General features: G+C 49.6%; 1 protein-coding gene across 1 annotated transcript in view; it reads left to right on the forward strand.

Annotated features, from left to right (window-relative positions):
* LOC127576113 (cGMP-dependent 3',5'-cyclic phosphodiesterase) overlaps positions 1-19,248 on the forward strand; it is a 194,406-nt gene that overhangs the window by 114,425 nt on the left and 60,733 nt on the right. Inside the window, 5 exon segments of the mRNA XM_052026499.1 lie at positions 2,055-2,123; positions 5,073-5,203; positions 13,811-13,890; positions 13,893-13,921; positions 18,764-18,803. Coding sequence (XP_051882459.1) covers positions 2,055-2,123; positions 5,073-5,203; positions 13,811-13,890; positions 13,893-13,921; positions 18,764-18,803 — 349 coding nt within the window.

Below are 19,248 nucleotides of genomic sequence, written 5' to 3' on the forward strand. Positions count from 1 at the left end.
GATGGGAGGAGGGAGAAGGGAGAATGACCGGGGTGGGAGGGGTGAAGAGAATTGAGAGCTTCAATTTCCTTGGAATGAACATCACCAATAGCTTGTCCTGGTTCAACCACATAGACACCAAGGGCAAGAAAGCTCACCAGCGCCTCTACTTCCTCAGGAGGCTAAAGAAATTTGGCACGTCCTCGTTGACCCTCACCAATTTTTATCAATGCACCATAGAAAGTATCCTATCCAGATACATCACAGCCAAGATCAAGGACAGCTTCTATCCCACTGTTAAAAGACTATTAAACGGTCCCCTTGAGCGATAAGATGGACTCTTGATCTCACAATCTACCTTGTCATGGCCTTGCACCTTATTGTCTGCCTGCACTGCACTTTCTCTGTAACTGTAACACTTTATTGTGCATTCTGTTATTGTTTTCCCCTGTACTACCTCAATGCACTGATGTGATGAAATGATCTGTATGGATGGCATGCGAAACAAAGGTTTTCACTGTTCCTTGGAACATGTGACAATAATAAACCAATTTACTTTACCAAGAGGTCTGTTCAAGAGGTTTTTGTATCTTCTGCCAAAGGGGAGGGGGGAGAAGAGAGAATGTCCGGGGTGGGTGGGGTCTTTGATTATACTGGCTGCTTTACCGAGGCAGCGAGAAGTGTGGACAGAGTCCATGGAGGGGAGGCTGGTGTCTGTGATGCGCTGAGCTGTGTCCACAACTCTCTGCAGTTTCTTGCAGTCCCAGGCAGAGCAGTTGCCGTACCAAGCCGTGATGCATCTGGAGAGGATGCTTTCTATGGTGCATTGATTTTATTCATATTTTAATCCTTTACTGCAACCAATCTAGACCCACCATTGATTGGCTGCATGGAACCACCCCACCCTTTATTCTTATGGCTTCTGATTTGCTGAAACAGCATTTTGATGCAGATGGTCAACCAATCAAATCTCACTTCCTCACACAAAGTGGAAGCAACAGAGCCAAAGGGGCTTGTATTTATACGGTATAGCACCCTGGTTTTGATAAACTGTCCAAAAAAAAGTGTCTCATAGAAAGCACTGTCAAATAAAATATGATCTCATGCCTCAGAAGGAGAATTTCTGACAGGCAATCAGACTCTTAGAAAAAAACCATAGATGGTGGAAATCTGAAATAAAAACAGATAATGCTGGAAACACTCAGCAAGTCAGGCAGCGTCTGTGGAGAGAGAAACTAAGGGTCAAGACCCTTCATCAGAAGTGGCAAAGAGAGCAAAGAGGTTAGTTTTCAGCAGCAGAGAAGCTGTTGGGGGTAATGGGTGGGCACAGGGAATATCTCTGGTAGGGGGAGACCAATTGACTTAATGAGGCTGCTCTGATGAAAGATCCCAGATCTGAAATGTTAATTGCGCCCGGGGGAAACCCACGCGATTGCAGGGAGAACATGCAAACTCCACATAGACAGCACCGGAGGTCTGGATCGGGCCTAGGTCGCTGGAGCTGTGAGGCAGTTGCTCTACCCATTGAGCCGCAGTGTTTGATGCTGCAGGTTCTTTAACTAACGTTGTGAAATACATCTTGCTGTTGGGGCTACAACAAACGGAATTAGACAGATAAAGAGATACAGCAGGGAAACTGGCCCTTCAGCCCGCTGAGTCTGTACTGACTATCAATTACCCATTTACACCGATCCTACATTAATCTAATTTTTTTATTCTTCCCCACATTCCTATCAACTCCCTCCAGATTCTACCCCTCACCCATGCACAAGGGACAATTTACAGCGGCCAATTAACCCACTGACCCCCGCATGTCTTTAGGATGTGGGAGGAAACCGGAGCACCCCGGGGGAAACCAAAAGGGAGATCGTGCAAACTCCATACAGACAGCACTGGAGGTCAGGTCTCATGAATTGTGAGGCAGCTGTGTCAGTCTGCCGCCAATTATTGAACTCAATGTTAAAGAGTGTCGATAAGGAGTGAGGCCCGGCACTACAGGGTGTGGGGGGAGGTCGGAGCTTCCATGGCCACTGTCTTCTCACTGTCTAATGTTGTCTCCCTCTCTTGATTCACAGCTGGAGTTTGCACATCTGGAGCAGTCTGAGGGCAACAATAAAGCCCTGACCTTGAACGACATCAGTGCGGTGAGTACTTGTCAGCCCTGCTCCCAGTAACAGTGCATCATAGGGCTCTTCAAGTTTATTGTCATCTGCACAAGTCCATGTGTGCACAGCTGCAATGAAAAACTTACTTGCAGCAGCATCACAGGCACAGAGCATCAGATACACAAGAAAAACACAGATTATACAAGAAAGAACACAATTGGGACAAAAAAAAATGTCCATTACAGTGCAAAGTGGTCCCGGTGTTGCTGTACTGAGGCAGTGATTAGGGTTGTGCCCGTTGGTTCAAGAACCGAATCGTTGAAGGGAATTAGCTGTTCCTGAACCTGGTGGTGTGGGAACTTCAGGCTTCTGTACCTCCTGCCCGACGGGAGCTGCAAGAAGATGGCACGGCCCGGATGGTGGGGATCTTTGATGATGGATGTTGCCTTCTTGAGGCAGCGCCTGCTGTGGATGCTCCCAATGGTGGGGAGGGATGTGCCCGTGATGTATTGGCCAGAGTCCACTACTCTCTGCAGCTTCTTGCGTTCTGGAGCATTTGAATTGCCGTCCCAGTTTGTGACGCAACGTTGAGTTTATTGCCACGTGCTCAAGTACGGTGAGGTACAGGTACAATGAGAAACTTGCTTGCAGCAGCATCACAGGCACAGGGGTACAGACAACACACAGAGTATAAATTATACATAAATCATACAAGACAGCGAAGAGAGAGAGAAAAAAAGACTGCAAATACAAGACATTACTGCAAAAACACAATCAGAGACAAGTCCACTGCAGTGCAAGAGGTGGTCAGTAGTGCTCTGTTGCTGAGGTAGGGTTAGAGGTGTGCAGGTCAGTTCAAGAACCTGATGGTTGTAGGAAATTAGCTGCTCCTGAACCAGGTTTCAAGCTTCTGTACCTCCTGCTCGATGGTAGCTGCGAGAAGAGGCATGACTTGGATGGTGGGGATCCTTGATGACAGATGCCGCCTTCTTGAGGCAGTCCCTCCAGTAGATGCCTTGGGCAGGTATTGTTCTTAAAATCTGTTCAGTCCTGGAAATTAGACATCACTGTCAAGACCAGCATTTATTGCCGATCTCTAACTGCCCTCTTGAGAAGGTGGGGTGAGCTGACTTCTTGACCCACTGCTGTCCTTCTGGTGAAGGGGCTCCCACGGTGCTGTTGGGGAGGGAGTTTCAGGATTTAGACCCAGTGATGGTGAAGGAATGATGATATTTTTCCAAGTCGGGATGGTGTGTGATTGGGAGGGGATCCTGCAGGTGGTGGTGTTCCCCTTGACCTTCTTGGTGGTAGATGCTGCAGGTTCAGGAAGTGTTCTTGGATGATTCTTTCCTATTAAAGGTTTGGGGATCAGAGCTGGCAAATGAAGTTAAGGTTCAAATCTGCAATGATCCAACTGAATGGCAAAACCAATTCTTAATGAGGCTAAATGACTTTCCCTATTTTGGCAAAGATGAAGGGACTTCTTACCCCTCCCTCGTGTCCTTGGCTCAATATTTATCCTGATAATGAATAACAAAACTAATTAAAAATTAGATCATCTGGGCTTTGCTTAATTTTTGTGGGATCTTGCTGTAGGCAACTTGGCTGTCCAACTTCCTTCAGTAGTTGCAACAAGCAAGATGCTGGAGGAACTCAACGGGTTAGGCAGCATCTGTGGAGGCAAATAGCCAGTCGAGACCCTTTATCTGATCTGGAAGAGTAGAGGGGAGATAGCTGGGATATAGAGGTGAACGAAGGGGGGGGGCAAGAACTGGCCAGCAATAGGTGGATCCAGGTGAGGGGGGTGATAGGGAGAGTGGGAGTAGCGACAGAGGCCGGGACGTGAGGGGCGGAGGTGACACAGGGCTGCAGATGGTGGGATCTGATAAGAGAGGAAGGTGGATCATGGAACCAAATTAAGGCTGGTCGGCCTCCAGCAGGTTAGGAGATGCCTCACTGGTTGAGAAAGGCACCAATTCTTTTTCTCACTGCAGCTACAGGTTTTGGGCTCCTTATCTAAGAAGGGAATCACTTGGGCATGAGGGAGTGTGGTGAATGTTCACCAGGCCGGTTCCTGAGATGGTGGGTTTACCGTATGATGAGGCACTGGGAAGACGAGACCTGTATTCTGTAGAGTTGAGAGAAATGAAAAGCTATCTCATTGAAACTTGCAAAATTCCTGCAGAGCTTGACAGGCCGGATGCTGGGAAGAATCTTCCCCTGGCTGAGGAATCTTGAGCCAGGGATCACAGTCTCAGACTTAGGGGTTGGACATGATGGCAAAGTTGAGGAGAAATATTTTCACTTGGAGGGGGATGATCCTTTAGATTCCTTTGGATTCAGTCACTGACTGAGTTTGATAAATTATTCAACGTTGAGGGGATCAGGGGTATGGTGATAGTGTTACAAAGTGGTGCTGAGGCGGCAGACCAGTCATTGGTCATTGGTTTATTATTGTCACATGTACCGAGATACAGTAAAAAGCTTTTGTGTGCGTGCCTTACAGACAGATTATTCCATACATAAGTACATCAAGGTAGTAAAAAGAAAATAGAGTGCAGAATAAAGTGTTACAGTTACAGAGAAAGTGCAGGGCAGGCAGACAATAAGGTGCAAGGTCATAACGAGGTAGACTGAGAGATCAAGAGTTCATCGTTTAGTGTATAAGAGGTCTGTTCAGAGTCTGATAACAACAGGATAGAAGCTGTCCTTGAGCCTGGTAGTACGTGCTTTCAGGCTTTTGTATCTTCCGTCTGATAGGAGGGGGAGAAGAGAGAATGTCTGGGTGGGTGGGGTCTTTGATTATGTCGGCTGCTTTACTGAGGCAGTGGGAAGTGTAGACAGAGTCCATGGTGGGGGGGGTGGGGCTGGTTTGCATGATGGACTGAGCTGCGTTGTGATCTTGCTGAGTGTTGGAGCAGGTTCGAGGGGCCGAATGGCCTGCTCCTGTCCCTTACGTTCTCATATTTGTTTCCTGTCGTGTTTCAGGAACAACACACGAAGCTGAACAGCATCCTGGGGTTTGAGGTTCGCACCATGTTATGTGTTCCTGTCATCTGTCGGGCCACAGATCAAGTCGTCGCCTTAGGATGTGCGTTTAACAAGCGAGCCGGCAACTAGTGAGTGCAGCATTGCAAACCGTACACATTGAATCGTTTATCAGGGCAGTGACCAATCAAAGTGCAGCGGTTGCTCTCTCAGGCAGTAGAGCTTAGAGTACGGAGATTATGTTCAAACCTTGGTGCATTCAATTGGGGCAATGAGCCTTGTGGTCTTCCAATCAGGCACTCAGAATCAGAATCAGAACCAGGTTTATTATCATTGACTTATATGTCGTGAAATTTATTGTTTTGCGGCAATAGTACAGTGCAAGACATAAAATTACTAAAATTACAAAATAAATAAATAGTGCGAAAAAAAAGGAACAATGAGGTAGTGTTCATGGGTTCATGGACCGTTCAGAAATCTGATGGCAGGGGGGAAGAAGCTGTTCCTGAATCATTGAGTGTGGGTCTTCAGGCTCCTGTACCACCCCCGATGGTAGTAACGAGAAGAGGGTATGTCCCGGATGGTGAGGGTCCTCAGTGATGGATGCTGTCTTCTTGAGATTGCCAAAAGGAGTTACTTAAGACTGTCCAAGAACTCACTCTCTGGCTGAGATTTTGGGCAGGGCGTTTTAAGGCGCTGTGTAGAGTTGAACTTTAGGTCACTGCCAGTCCCAGCCCTGCAGTCACTCGCTCCTCAGCCCTGAAGGTTGTTCCTAGTCCCAGCCAGGGTCATCAGTTCTCTGTGTCACTCCCCTGCCCAACCCTTGGTTATAGCACCATTGATTGCTCCCACTGGCCAGCCCTTCTTCCCTTGGCCAGAGATCTCTCATTTCCCAGCCCACAGTCAGTAGCTCTACAGAGTGAACTGGGGGTACAAGTCCATCGTTCTTTGAAAGTGGTGACACAAGTAGACAGGGTGGTGAAGAAGGCATTTGGCGCACAGGCCTTCATCGGTCAGGGCACTGAGAACAATAGTTGGGACTTCAAGTTACAGCTGTACGAGTCATTGGTAAGGCCACACTTGGAGTACTATGCGCAGTTCTGGTCACCCAGCTACAGGAAGGATCTCATTAAGCTAGAGAGGATGCAGGAAAGATTCACACGGATGTTACTGGGACTGGAGGGCTTGAATTATAAGGAGAGGCTAGATAGGCTGGGAGCACTTCTCCTGGAGTGAGGGAGGCTGAGGGGTGACCTTATAGAGGTTTATAAAATCATGAGGAGCATCGATAACGTGGATGGTCACAGTCTTTTTCCAGGAGTAGGGGAGTCTAAAACTGGAGGGCGTAGATTTAAGGTGAGAGGGGAAAAATATAAAGGGAGCTGTGGGGCAACATTTTCACACAGAGGATGGTGGGTGTGTGGAACAAGCTGCCAGAGGAAGTGGTTGAGGCAGGTACAATTACAGTGTTTAAAGGACACCTGGACAGGTACATGGATGGGAAAGGTTTAGAGGGATATGGGCCAAACGCGGGCAAATGGGACACGCCCAGGTAGGCAACTTGGTTGGCATGGATGAGTTGGGCTGAAGGGCCTGTTCCTCTGCTGTGTAACTCTGTGAGTCGATGACTTTTGGTCAGTTGTACTTAGTCTGTGGCTCTGCAGCTCACTCTTTCTCGAAGGGACATTGTGCTCCAGGTGGAGGAGGGGTTCTGCCTCCGCTCCCTCAGCATTCCTACCTCTCCCTCCCCCCACTCCTCCCCCATTCTTGGGGTGAAAGTCCTTCCCCTCAGCCCCCCCTTCTAATCTCCCCGGGTGTTTCAGATGTCCGACTCCTCTCACATGGAATTTGTCTGAGAGTAACAGAGGGACCCAGCTGGGAATGGGATGGTCAAGTTGTTCTCCAACCTTCCCTGCTCTGGTCAGCAGCTGGGGGTTAGTACTGGGAGGAAAGGACTGGGTGAAAGCTCACTGAAGGAGTTAAGGAAATACCCAATGTGAATTTGTTTCGGTGAGGGTCATATAGATAAATTGGTAAATTGATTTATTGTTGTCACATGTACCGAGGTACAGTGAAAAACTTGTTTTGCATGCCATCCATACAGATCATCACATCAGTGCATTGAGGTAGTTCAAGGGAAAACAATACAGGATGCAGAATAAAGTGTTACAGTTACAGAGGAAGTGCAGTGCAGGCAGACAATAAGGTGCAAGGTCATAACGAGGTAGATTGTGAGGTCAAGAGTCCATCATATCGTACAAGGGGACCGTTCAATAGTCTTATAACAGCAGGATAGAAGCTGTCCTTGAGCCTGGTGGTATGTGCTTTCAGGCTTTTCTATCTTCTGCCTGATGGGAGGGGAGAGAAGAGAGAATGTCAGGGGTGGGTGGGGTCTTTGATTATGTTGGCTGCTTTACCAAGGCAGGGGGAAGTGTAGACAGAGGGGAGGTTGGTTTCCGTGATGCGCTGAGCTGTGTCCACAACTCTCTGCAGTTTCTTGCAGTCACGGGCAGAGCAGTTGCCGTACCAAGCCGGGCTTGCTGTAGTACATGAATAAAAATTGGTGAGGGTGAAAGGGGACATAGAGGCTCTTTAACAGTCAAGAATCAACCAATCAGGTAATTAAGAGTCTTCTCCAATTGAAATTAGCCATTATAAGGATGAATGTGTTGGCATCCAATGGTGTGGGATTAGGGGCGGGATATTGTGTGGATGGATGGATTGACATCCAATGATGGGAGCTAAAGGTGGGAAATTTTGAGGACAAATGTGTTGGCATCCAATGTTGGGGTGTGTGGATGGGATATTATGAAGATAGATTTGTTGGCATCCAATGGTGGGAAAATAGGGTTGGGATATTCTGAGGATAGATGTGTTAGTATCCAATGGTGGGAGGATGGGGGCGGGATATTGTGAAGATGGATGTGTTGGCATCCAATGGTGGGAGAGTAGGGGCAGGGCTGTTCTTGGCTTTATCTGCTATCTATTGTATGTTTATTGGCGGGGCAGTTATCTTGTGATTACAACCTCTGGGGATCTCAGCTTCCATGGCAACAAGGAAACTGATTTATTTTTAAAAGGTTGGTTGAATTCCTGATGGCAATATTATTTCACATGGACTTTGAGTGGAATGTAATTGATTGAACTAAATGTCCCTGGGCTTTGCTGTATCGTTTCGCTGTACATAACCCACTCCCACTTCTACTGTGCAGTCTGTCTCACCGTGCAACACACAGGCATATACATACCTGCACACACATCACATACTGACATACACACACACAAGCACAGTCATGCGTGTGTGCACAGACACACACACACAAACACAAGCACAGTCACACGTGTGTGCACAGACACACACAAACAAAAATACAAGCACAGTCTCTCTCTCTCTCTCTCACACACACACCACACACACACACACCCACACCCACACCCACACCCACACCCATACACCAGACCATATTCCAACAATCCGTGGAGCTCTATCACCGTCGCCAATCGCCCGATCTGACACTGTAACTGAGTCGACTTTGGGAGGTTTCTGACGAGGCGTTTACCTTGCTGACTTCCCCCTGTGAGTTTAAGTGCTGGGCATATGGGGGGGTGTATGTGGGGGTTTGTTGGGTGAGGGCACAGCGTCACCAGCGACGAGTGTGGGGGAGGATGAGGCAGGTCCAATGTACGCCTTCCCTTACTCAGACTCTGATATTCACTCCATTCTGCTTGCTGCACAAGTCGAAAGATTTTCTTTTCTGAGTTTTCTCGGGATCAGGTGTGAACATTGAAAGTAAAAAAAAGACCTTGATTCCAGACAGCCGAGGCACATGGGAGGAGACGGGAAGGTCGTCAATCCGGTTTGTTTGGGCATCTCACTTTCACTTTTGTTTTTATTTGTTTTTATCCCAGAATCTGGGTATTGCTGGCAAGACCAGCATTTATGGCCCCTCCTTAATTACCCCCTGAGGAGGTGGGGGTGAGCCCCCTTCTTGACCTGCTGCAGTCCTTCTGGTGAAGGTGCTCCTGCGGTGCTGTTGGTATTGGTATTGGTTTATTATTGTCACTTGTACTGAGGTACAGTGAAAGACTTGTCTTGCATACTGATCGTACAGGTCAATTGATTACACAGTGCAGTTACATTGAGTTAGTACAGAGTGCATTGAGGTAGTACAGGTAAAAACAATAACAGTACAGAGTAAAGTGTCACAGCTACAGAAAAAGTGCAGTGCAATAAGGTGCAAGGTCACAACAAGGTAGATCGTGAGGTCATAGTCCATCTCCTTGTATAAGGGAACCGTTCAATAGTCTTATCACAGTGGGGTAGGAGCTGTCCTTAAGCCTGGTGGTACGTGCCCTCTTCTACCCGATGGAAGAGGAGAGAAGAGAGAATGTCCCAGGTGGGTGAAGTCTTTGATTATGCTGGCTGCTTCACCAAGACAGTGAGAGGTAAAGACAGAGTCCAAGGAGGGGAGGCTGGTGTCTGCGATGCGCCGGGCTGTGTCCACAACTCTCTGCAGTTTCTTGCGGTCCTTGGGGAGGGAATTCCAGGATTTAGACCCAGTGACGGTGAAGGAACGGCGAGATGTTTCCAAGTCAGGACAGTGTGTGACCGGGAGGGGAACCTGCAGGTGGTGGTGTTCCCCAAATCCCAAATCACATCCCAAAGACGTGCGGGTTGGTGGGTTAATTGGCCGCTGTGAATTTCTCCCATTGTGTAGGTGAGGGGTAGAATCTGGGGGAAGTTGATGGGAATGTGGGGAGACACAAAAAGTTCTGCAGATGCTGGAATCTGGAGCAATACACAAAAAGTGCTGGAGGAACTCAGCAGGTCAGGCAGCATCCGTGGAGGGAAGTAAACAGTCGACGTCTTGGGCCGAGACCCTTCATCAGGACTGGAAAGGAAGAGGGCAGAAGCCAGAATAAGAAGGGGGGGGAAGGGGAGGAGCACACGCAGGCAGGGGACAGGTGAGTCCAGGTGGGGGGGGAAGGTAGGTGGGGGGGGGGGGGAGAAGATGTAATAAGCTGAGAGGTGATGGGTAGATGAGGCCAAGGGCTGAAGGAGGAGGAATCTGGTTGGAGAGGGCAGTGGGCCATGCAATAAAGGATGGGGGAGGGGAGGAGAGGAGATGGGCAGGTCATCAAGGTGGGGGAAGGGAGCCACAGGAATAAGGGAAGACAGAGGGGGGAGAGACAAAGGGGAGGGGTTACCAGAAGTTAGAGAAATCAATGTTGAGGCCATCAGGTTGGAGACTCCCAAGGCGGAATATGAGGTGTTGTTCCTCCAACCTGTGTCGGGCCTCGATGTGGCAGCAGAGGAGGCCACGGATAGACATGTCAGTGTGGGAGGGGGATGTGGTGGCCACTGGGAGGTCCTGGCTGTCGTAGTTTACAGGGATAAGCTGTAAGCCAGCCTAGTCTGTGAGCCAGCATACACTCAATGGGTTGAATGGCCTCCATCTATGTTGCAAGGATGTGTGGATCTCTCCTTCTTACCCTTTTACCATTGACGCTCTTTTTGCTTACGTCTTGCTGCTGCTCAGGTTACCCTTAGAACTGGGGGCAGGTAGTCGAGGCAAGTCAAGTTTACTGTTATGTGCCCCAGTACGGTGAGGTACAGGGACAATGAAACACTTGCTTGCAGCAGCATCACAGACATGTAGGTACAGACAACACACAGAACATAAATTATACATAAGCTGTAGAAGACAGGGAAGAGAAAAAAGAGACTGTGTAAAACAAGATATTAGTTCAAAAGACACAATCAGAGACAGGTCATCCTGTTTTAGGAAAGACATGGTTACGCTGGAAAGGGTGCAGAGAAGGTTTACGAGGATGTTGCCAGGACTCGAGGGCCTGAGTTATAGGGAGAGGTTGAACAGGCTGGGTCTTTATTCCTTGGAATGTAGGAGACTGAGGGGCGACCTTATAGATGTGTTTAAAATTATGAGAAGCACAGATAAGGTGGATGGTAACAGTCTTTTCCCCAGGGTAGGGGAGTCCAAAACTAGAGGGCATAGGTTTAAGGTGAGAGCGGAAAGATTTAAAAGGGACCTGAGGGGCATCTTTTTCACACAGAGGGTGGTGAGTATATGGAATGAGCTGCCAGACGATGTGGTTGAGGCAGGTATAATATTGGTATTGGTTTATTATTGTCACTTGTACTGAGGTACAATGAAAACCTTGTCTTGCATACCGATCGTACAGGTCAATTCATTACACAGTGCATTGAGGTAGTACAGGGTAAAAACAATAGCAGAATATAGAGTGAAGTGTCACAGCTACAGGGAAGTGCAGTTAAGGTAGACAATAAGGTACAAGGTCACAACAAAGTAGATTGTGATGTCAAGAGTCCATCTCATCGTATAAGGGAACCGTTCAATAGTCTTATCACAGTGTGATAGAAGCTGTCCTTGAGCCTGGTGGTATATGCCCTCAGGCTCCCGTATCTTCTGCCTGATGGGAAAGAAGAGAGAATGACCCGGGTGGGTGGGGTCTTTGATTATGCTGGCTGCTTCACCAAGGCAGCAAGACGTAAAGACAGAGTCCATGAGAGAAGGCTGATTTCCATGATGTACTGGGCTGCGTCCACAACTCTTTGCAGTTTCTTGCGGTCCTGGGCAGAGCAGTTGCCATACCAAGCCGTGATGCATCCAGATAGGATGCTTTCTATGGTGCATTGATAAAAGTTGGTGAGTGTCAAAGGGGACATGCCAAATTTCTTTATCCTCCTGAGGAAGTAATGGCACTGGTGAGCTTTCTCGGCCATGGTGTCTACGTGGTTGAACCAGGACAGGCTATCGGTGATGTTCACTCCAGTAGTATCATTCAAGAAGCACTTGGATAGGTACATGCCGGGGAGGGGCTTTGAGGGATATGGGCCAAACGCAGGAAATTGGGGCTAGCTGGGTGGGCACCGTGGTCGGCTTGGACTAGTTGGGCCGAAGGGCCTGTATCCGTGTTGTATTGCTCTATGATCCTATGACTCTAGGTCCATGGTAGTGCAAGAGGTGGTCCGTAGTGTTCCATTGCTGAAGTAGGGTTAGGGTTGTTCAAGGACCTGATGGTTGTAGGAAAGTAGCTGTTCCTGAACCTGGTGGTGTGGGACTTCAGGCTTCTGTGCCTCCTGCCTGACAGTAGCAGCAAGAAGAGGGCACGGCCCAGATGGTGGGCATCCTTGATGGTAGATGCCACCTTCTTGAGGCAGCACCTCTGTGGACGCTGTTGCGTTCGTGGTGGGGAGGGCTGTTCCCGTGAGGGACTGGGCTGTGCGTACAGGGTTTAGCCAAGAATTAAATCCCATTGCAGAGGAACAGTCTCTCAGTGAAGGACGCGCTTGCTTTGTGACCACGATCTGGTGGCTGTCAACAGCTGATTGCTCAGAGGTGCTGTCTGTCGGGGGTGTTGTTTAATGAAGGCCCCGTCTGCTCTCACAGGTGGAGGTAAAAATTCCCTCATCATCCTTCCAAATTGGCAGAGGGGAACTGATGATGAAGTTCTCACACCGACATTCACACCTTACCATGCTGACGTCATCAATCCTACGCTGCAGTGCACCAGAGAGAGTGCAGGGGGATTCAGCAGGATGTTTCCTGGATCAGCGGATTTTAGTTACAGGGAGAGATTGGACAGGCTGGGCTTGTTTTCCCTGGAGCAAAGAGGGTTGAGGGGGTGACCTGATGGAGGTGTATAAAATTAAAAGAGGCATAGATGGGGTAGGTAATCAATTTTTTTCCCCATGATAGGGGTATCAAAAACAAGAGGGCATAGAGGTAAAAGTTCTAAGGGGATCTGAGGGGTAAGTTTTTTTACACAGAGAGGGGTTGATATCTGGAACGAGCTGCCGGAGGAAGCAATGGAATCAGATACAGTCACCGTGTTTGAGAGATGTTTAGACAAACACTTAAATAGGCAGGGCATAGAAGGTTATCGACCTAATATGGGTAAATGGGATTAGTAGATGGGCAAAAAGGTTGGCATGGACAAGGTGGGCCAAAGGGCCTGTTTCTGTGCTGTACAACTCTGTGACTCTACAGCACGGACTACTCTCCAGTAAGGGTGTCAGGGGCTTTGAGACGTTCAAAAAGGGATGTGGAAGACGCTATATAAAGGCAAGTCTTCCATTAACCCTTCCCGAACTCTGGATTCTGCACCATTAGATAAGATTTCTTTATTAGTCATACGTACATCAAAACACACAGTGAAATGCATCTTTTGCGTAGAGTGTTCTGGGGGCAGCCCGCAAGTGTCGCCGCGCTTCCAGTGCCAACATAGCACGCCCACAACTTCCTAACCCGTACGTCTTTGGAATGTGGGAGGAAACCGGGGCACCCAGAGGAAACCCACGCAGACACGGGGAGAACGTACAAACTCCTTACAGACAGTGGCTGGAATTGAACCCGGGTCGCTGGCGCTGTAATAGCGTTACGCTAACTGCTACACTACTCTGCCAGCCTTAGTTAACATGTTAACCAGCTGAACCAGTCAGTAATCATCACTGTGTGGTGGGAGTACTGAGGCCTGTTCCTGTTTGATCCCCTGAGTCCAGGATCAGTCAGGGGTGGGGAGGAGGGGTAAGGTGTTCTGGGACAATCAGTAGATGGTCTCACAGAGATGGAGGCTCATTGTTGCATGGCTGCTGGCTGGATGGGAGTTGGATGGGGGTGTGGTGTTCAAGGCCACCACGGGTGTGTGAAGATCACCGTAACCAGCACAGGACCGTGTTCTCTCTCTGCCCACAGTTACACGGAGGTGGACGAGCAGACGATTCGGCACTGCTTCCGTTACACGGCTACTGTCCTCACCAGCACCATGTCGGTGCAGAAGAGCAGAAGCTGAAGATCGAATGTCAGGTGATGTGTGGCGCATCTGGCTAAATCCAGACGATGCACCTCCCCTCGCCCAGAACGCCGCCAATTGCCCCAACACCCCAATCCAATCCACCCAACACTTCCCAATCCAATCCACCCAACCCTCCCCAATCCAATCCACCCAACCCTCCCCAATCCAATCCACCCAACACTCCCCAATTCCAATCACCCAACCCTCCCCAATCCAAACCAACCAAACCCAACCCTCCCCAATCCAATCCACCCCAACCCTCCCCAATCCAAACCAACCAAACCCAACCCTCCCCAATCCAAACCAACCAAACCCAACCCTCCCCAATCCAAACCAACCAAACCCAACCCTCCCCAATCCAGTCGCCCTGACATTCCCAATCCAATCATCCATCAACACCCCCAATCTCACATCCTATGACCCCCAACCCCCTCTCACCACTCCTAATCCCCCACCACCCCAATCCTCCATCTCACCACCCCAATCCCCATCCCATCACTCCCAACCACCCTTTCCACCACCCCAACCCCCTATCCCACCAACCCCAATCTTCATCCCACCACTCCCGATCCCCCGTTCCAATACCCCAGTCTCCCATCCCAACCAGCCCCAATCCCTCTCCCCAAACACACCAATCCCCATCTCTAACCCCTCCCTCCTTCACCCAAAACCATCCCAATGGCCCAATCCCAACACCGAACTCACAATCCCCATGCCTCAACATCCTTTACACCCGTCCCAATACCCCAAATCCCGTGCCCCAACACTCCCAATATCCCCCTCCCAACACCTGATCTCCCTCCTCCAACACCCCCATTCGAATACCCTCCCCTTCCTATACTCTGACATCCCAGAATCCTCCACACAAACAAACACCCAATCCCCTGTCACGGTGCGAAACTCCTTCAGCACCGTCCTGTCTCAGTAACCCACCCACCCACTCCTGACTGGGAGGGGGAGTGGGCAATGGGACAGGGGTAAACTGAGGGAGGGTTGGGAGGTGGGATTGGCTGGGGTGGTGTTGGGGGAGGTTATTGGGACAGGCATTGGCCATTGGGGGTAACTGGATGGGAGGTGGGTTGTGGAGGAGTTTGTTGGTGGGGGGATTGGCAGAGTGGGGTATGTTGGGATGGGGGAATCAGATGGATGGTATTTCAGTGAGGGGCTTGTGGTTGTGGGTTTAGGACTGGGATTTGCCTGAGGCAAAGTGAGGGGTGTTGGGATAGAGGATGGGGAGGGGTGTTGGGATGGTGGGACTGGGGAGTGTTGGGATGGTGGAGTGGGGAGCGTTGGCATTGGGAGACTGGAGGTGTTGGGATGGTGGGATTGGGGAACGTTGGGATGGTGGGAGTGGGGAGTGTTGGCACTGGGAGACTGGAGGTGTTGGGATGGTGGGATTGGGGAACATTGGGATGGTGGGACTGGGGAGTGTTGGGATGGTGGAGTGGGGACCGTTGGCATTGGGAGACTGGGGGTGTTGGGATAACAGACACAGTGTTGGTACAGGGTGATGGCACCAACATTTAAAAGTCACTCGGACAGGTACATGGACAAGAAAGGTTTAGCAGGAAATGGGCTAAACCCGTGCGAATGGGACTAGCTTAGATGGGCACTTTGGTCAGCATGGACCAGTTGGGCCGAAGGGCCTGTTTCCATGCTGTATAACTCTATGATTGGGACTCCAGTTGTTGGGATAAATGACCGGAAGTGTTGGGATAGGGAACTGGGGGTGTTGGGACAGTGTGATGGAGTGTTAGATAATGGGATTGGGAGGTGTTGGGATTGGGGATTGGGGGGCTTGTTGGGATAGGGGATGGGGATGTTGGGATAGGGGATTGAGAGGGTGTTGGGATAGGAATTTGGGGGTGTTGGAATAGACTGGGGAGTGTTGGGACAATGGGATGGAGTGTTGGTACAGTGGAGTTGGGGGGCATTTGATGGGGACTGTGGAGTGTGGCTCTCGGATAGGGGATTAGGCTGAGCCAACACCCCACCGGCTGAGGGTCACCTTTCGGACAAGAATATTCCCCATGCCCTTCATGCCCAGACAATGTTGCCGATTCTGTAGCTTGATGGTGCTGTGATCTCACTGTCCTCAGTACTGAAAACACTCCGCAGGGCAGGCAGCACCTGTGGAGAGAGGAACGTCAATGTTTCAGCTCAATGACCCTTCCCCAGAACCGTCAGAAGCTTCAGGTTCTGACGAAGGGCCTCAGATTGAAACGTTGACTGTTTGTCTCTCCACAGGCGCTGTCCGACCTGGTGAGTGTTTCCAGCATGTCCTGTTTCCATTGCCAGCAAGGCTCTGATTTTCATTGTCCTCTGTGGCTCTGGAGTAAAAATTGGGAACCTCACAGAGTTTGTAGTCACCATCCACTGTGTCCATCACTGGAATAGTTTCTGTGGGTTTGCGACGGAGTGTGTGAGAGATTCATGTCTGTGCATTGGCAGTGTGTGACTCAACTCACTCCCTATGGGCCAAACGCAGGCAAATGGGACTAGCTTGGATGGGCATCTTGGTCGGCATAGAGGGTCTGTGTCTGTGCTGTATGACTCTGTGACTCGTCCCCTATCACCCCCCTCGCAATCTCCCAAACCCACCCACCAACCCAAGCCTCCATCCCACCCACAGGCCCTTCGGCCCAACTGGTCCATACCAACCAAGATTACCATCTAAACTAGACCCATTTGCCCATGTTTATCCCTCTAAACCTTTCCTATCCATGTACCTGTCCAAGTACCTTTTAATGTACCTGCCTCAACCACTTCCTCTGGCAGCTCATTCCATATATACACCACCCTCTGTGTAAAAAGTTGCCCCTCAGGTTCCTATTAAATCTCTCCCCTCTCACCTCAAACCTGTGTCTTCTCGTTCTTGATTCCCCAACCCTGAGAAAAAGACTGTGTGCATTCACCCTATCTATGCCCCTCATGATTTTATACACCTCTATAAGGTCACCTCTCAGTCTCCTACGCTGTAAGGAATAAAGTCCCAGCCTCTCCCTATGACTCAGTCCCTGGCAGCAACCTCATAAATCTCCTCTGCACTCTTTCCAGTTTAATAACATCTTTCCCATGGCAGGGTGTCCAAAACTGAACACAGTCGTCCAAGTGCGGCCTTGTACAACTGCAACATAAATAGTTTTCTGCTTCTGAAACAGACACACTCTCTCTGAACCCCTCCTGTCCACTGCCCCCACTGCAGAATGACCTAGTGCAGACCCTTACAGTAACTTGTGTTTCCTTGGAGACGGACCCTTCCCCAGTGCCCCCTTCCTCACAGTGCAGTGTGCGGTAGGTCACCTTGAAGTCTGTGTTACGAGAGAGGGATGCACTTCCCTCTCTCACAGTTCAGAGGAGACGTCAGCAGGCGGTCTCACTGATGGAAGTGCCTCTTGCAGAACTGTCACGTCAGGGGGAGCAATTAACATCCGAGATGTCTAGGTTTTCCCCGCAGCTGTGTGCGTACAGCTGGATCCTGGACTGCTCAAATGAACCAGCATCACCGTGAATTTAAAGCCTCTTTCTCCCTTTCGAATCCATCCAGCCCTCTGCAACCACCTCCTTCCACTGCGATCTCTGCACTTCCACAATCCTGGTCTCTCTCGTTTTCCAGTATTTAATTGCCCCAGTCTTCCAACTGTCAGGGCCCCAGATGCCAGAATTCCCTACCGGAACTCCTCAGCCTTTTCCTCTGACCCTACTCCAGACCTTTGTTCAAGAGGTTTTGTTTTCTTGCTCTCATGTCACTGTCTGTAGCTCAGTCAAATTTCGGTAGCCAATGTTCCTATGAAGCAGCTTAGAATGTTTGATTACATTATGGCGCTATAGGCATAAAAGTTGTTGTGTCTATATCTAGATCTGTACCTATCTGCGCATGTCTGTGTGTGTGTCCGTGTCTGTGTGTCCGTCCCCATGTCTGTGTGTGTATGTGTGTCCCAGTGTCTGTGTCTGTGTGTGTGTCCCGTGTCTGTGTGTGTGTCCGTGTCTGTCCCCATGTCTGTGTGTGTATGTGTTGTCCCCGTGTCTGTGTGTGTGTGTCTGTGTGTGAGTGACTCTCGTGTGTGTATGTGTGTGTATGTTTGTTTGTGTGAATGCATATGGGTTTGTGTGTGCAAACAAGCATGCATTTGTGTGCATATGTGTGTGGGAGAGGAGTCTGTGTGTGTGTTTGTGCACGTCAAAGTCAAAGTCAAAGACGAGTTTATTGTCATCTGCACAAGTCCATGTGTGCACAGGTGCAAAGAAAAACTTACTTGCAGCAGCATCACAGGCACAGAGCATCAGATAAGCAGCATTCACAAGAAAAACAAATTAAACATAAATTATACACAATTTTTTTCAAGAAAGAATAGAATTAGAACAAAAAGAGTCCATTTTAGTGCAAAGTGGTCATAGTGTTGCTGTACTGTAGTGATTAGGGTTGTGCAGGTTGGTTCAAGAACCAAGTGGTTGAAGGGAAGTAGCTGTTCCTGAACCTGGTGGTGTGGGGACTTCAGGCTTTTTTGTGTGTTTATGTCTGCATATGTGTGTGAGTGCATGTATGTCTTCATGTGTGTATGGGCGCACGCACTTGTGTGTGTGCGTGTGTGTGAGTGTACGTGCCTGTGCGTTTGTGTGGAGACCACAAACAGTGATGTCACTCTGTGCCTGATCCTTGAGGAAGGGCCTTGCCTTGACCCAGGACTGGGAGAGTTGGGGGACAATGAGTGGACGTTGAGAAGAGAACTGGTGGTGACGTTACCCCATTAACTGCTGACCGATCGCCACTCCGGACACCCACCTTCAGTTACCATTTTAGGATGGAGCTAACCTCTCTCCCTCTCTCTCTCTCTCTCTCTTTCTGTCTACAGGCTCTACTTCAAGTTGCCAAGAACCTGTTCACACACTTAGGTAAGTAAATCTGTCCACTGTCCTTTCGAAGGAAACCCAAATTTGCCGCAGTGATCTCAAACAGCAGACAGAACATGCTGAGGAATGTGCTCCGCTCTGCAGAGACGGAGGCGGATTGGACGGGAGTGGGAGCTGGTTTGGAGGAGGGAGTCGTACACAGAATGGGTTGTGGCTCTGCAGTCCTTGCCCTGCTTGTGTCAAACCTGCTGCCTATATATCCATGTGGACAAACCCCCTCCCTTCAATCCCCAGCTCAGGGGGATGAATTCCACGGGTTAATTAGAGTCAAAGAGCAATACAGCACGGATACAGGCCCTTCGGCCCAACCAGTCCATGCCAACCATGGTGTCCTCCCAGCCAGTACCAATTTCCTGTGTTTGACCCATACCCCTCCATGCCCCTCCCTTCTCCCCTCCATGTACCTATCCAGGTGCTTCTTAAATGA

This window comes from Pristis pectinata, chromosome 11 (genome assembly GCF_009764475.1).
Source record: "Pristis pectinata isolate sPriPec2 chromosome 11, sPriPec2.1.pri, whole genome shotgun sequence".
Classification (NCBI taxonomy): Eukaryota; Metazoa; Chordata; class Chondrichthyes; order Rhinopristiformes; family Pristidae; genus Pristis; species Pristis pectinata.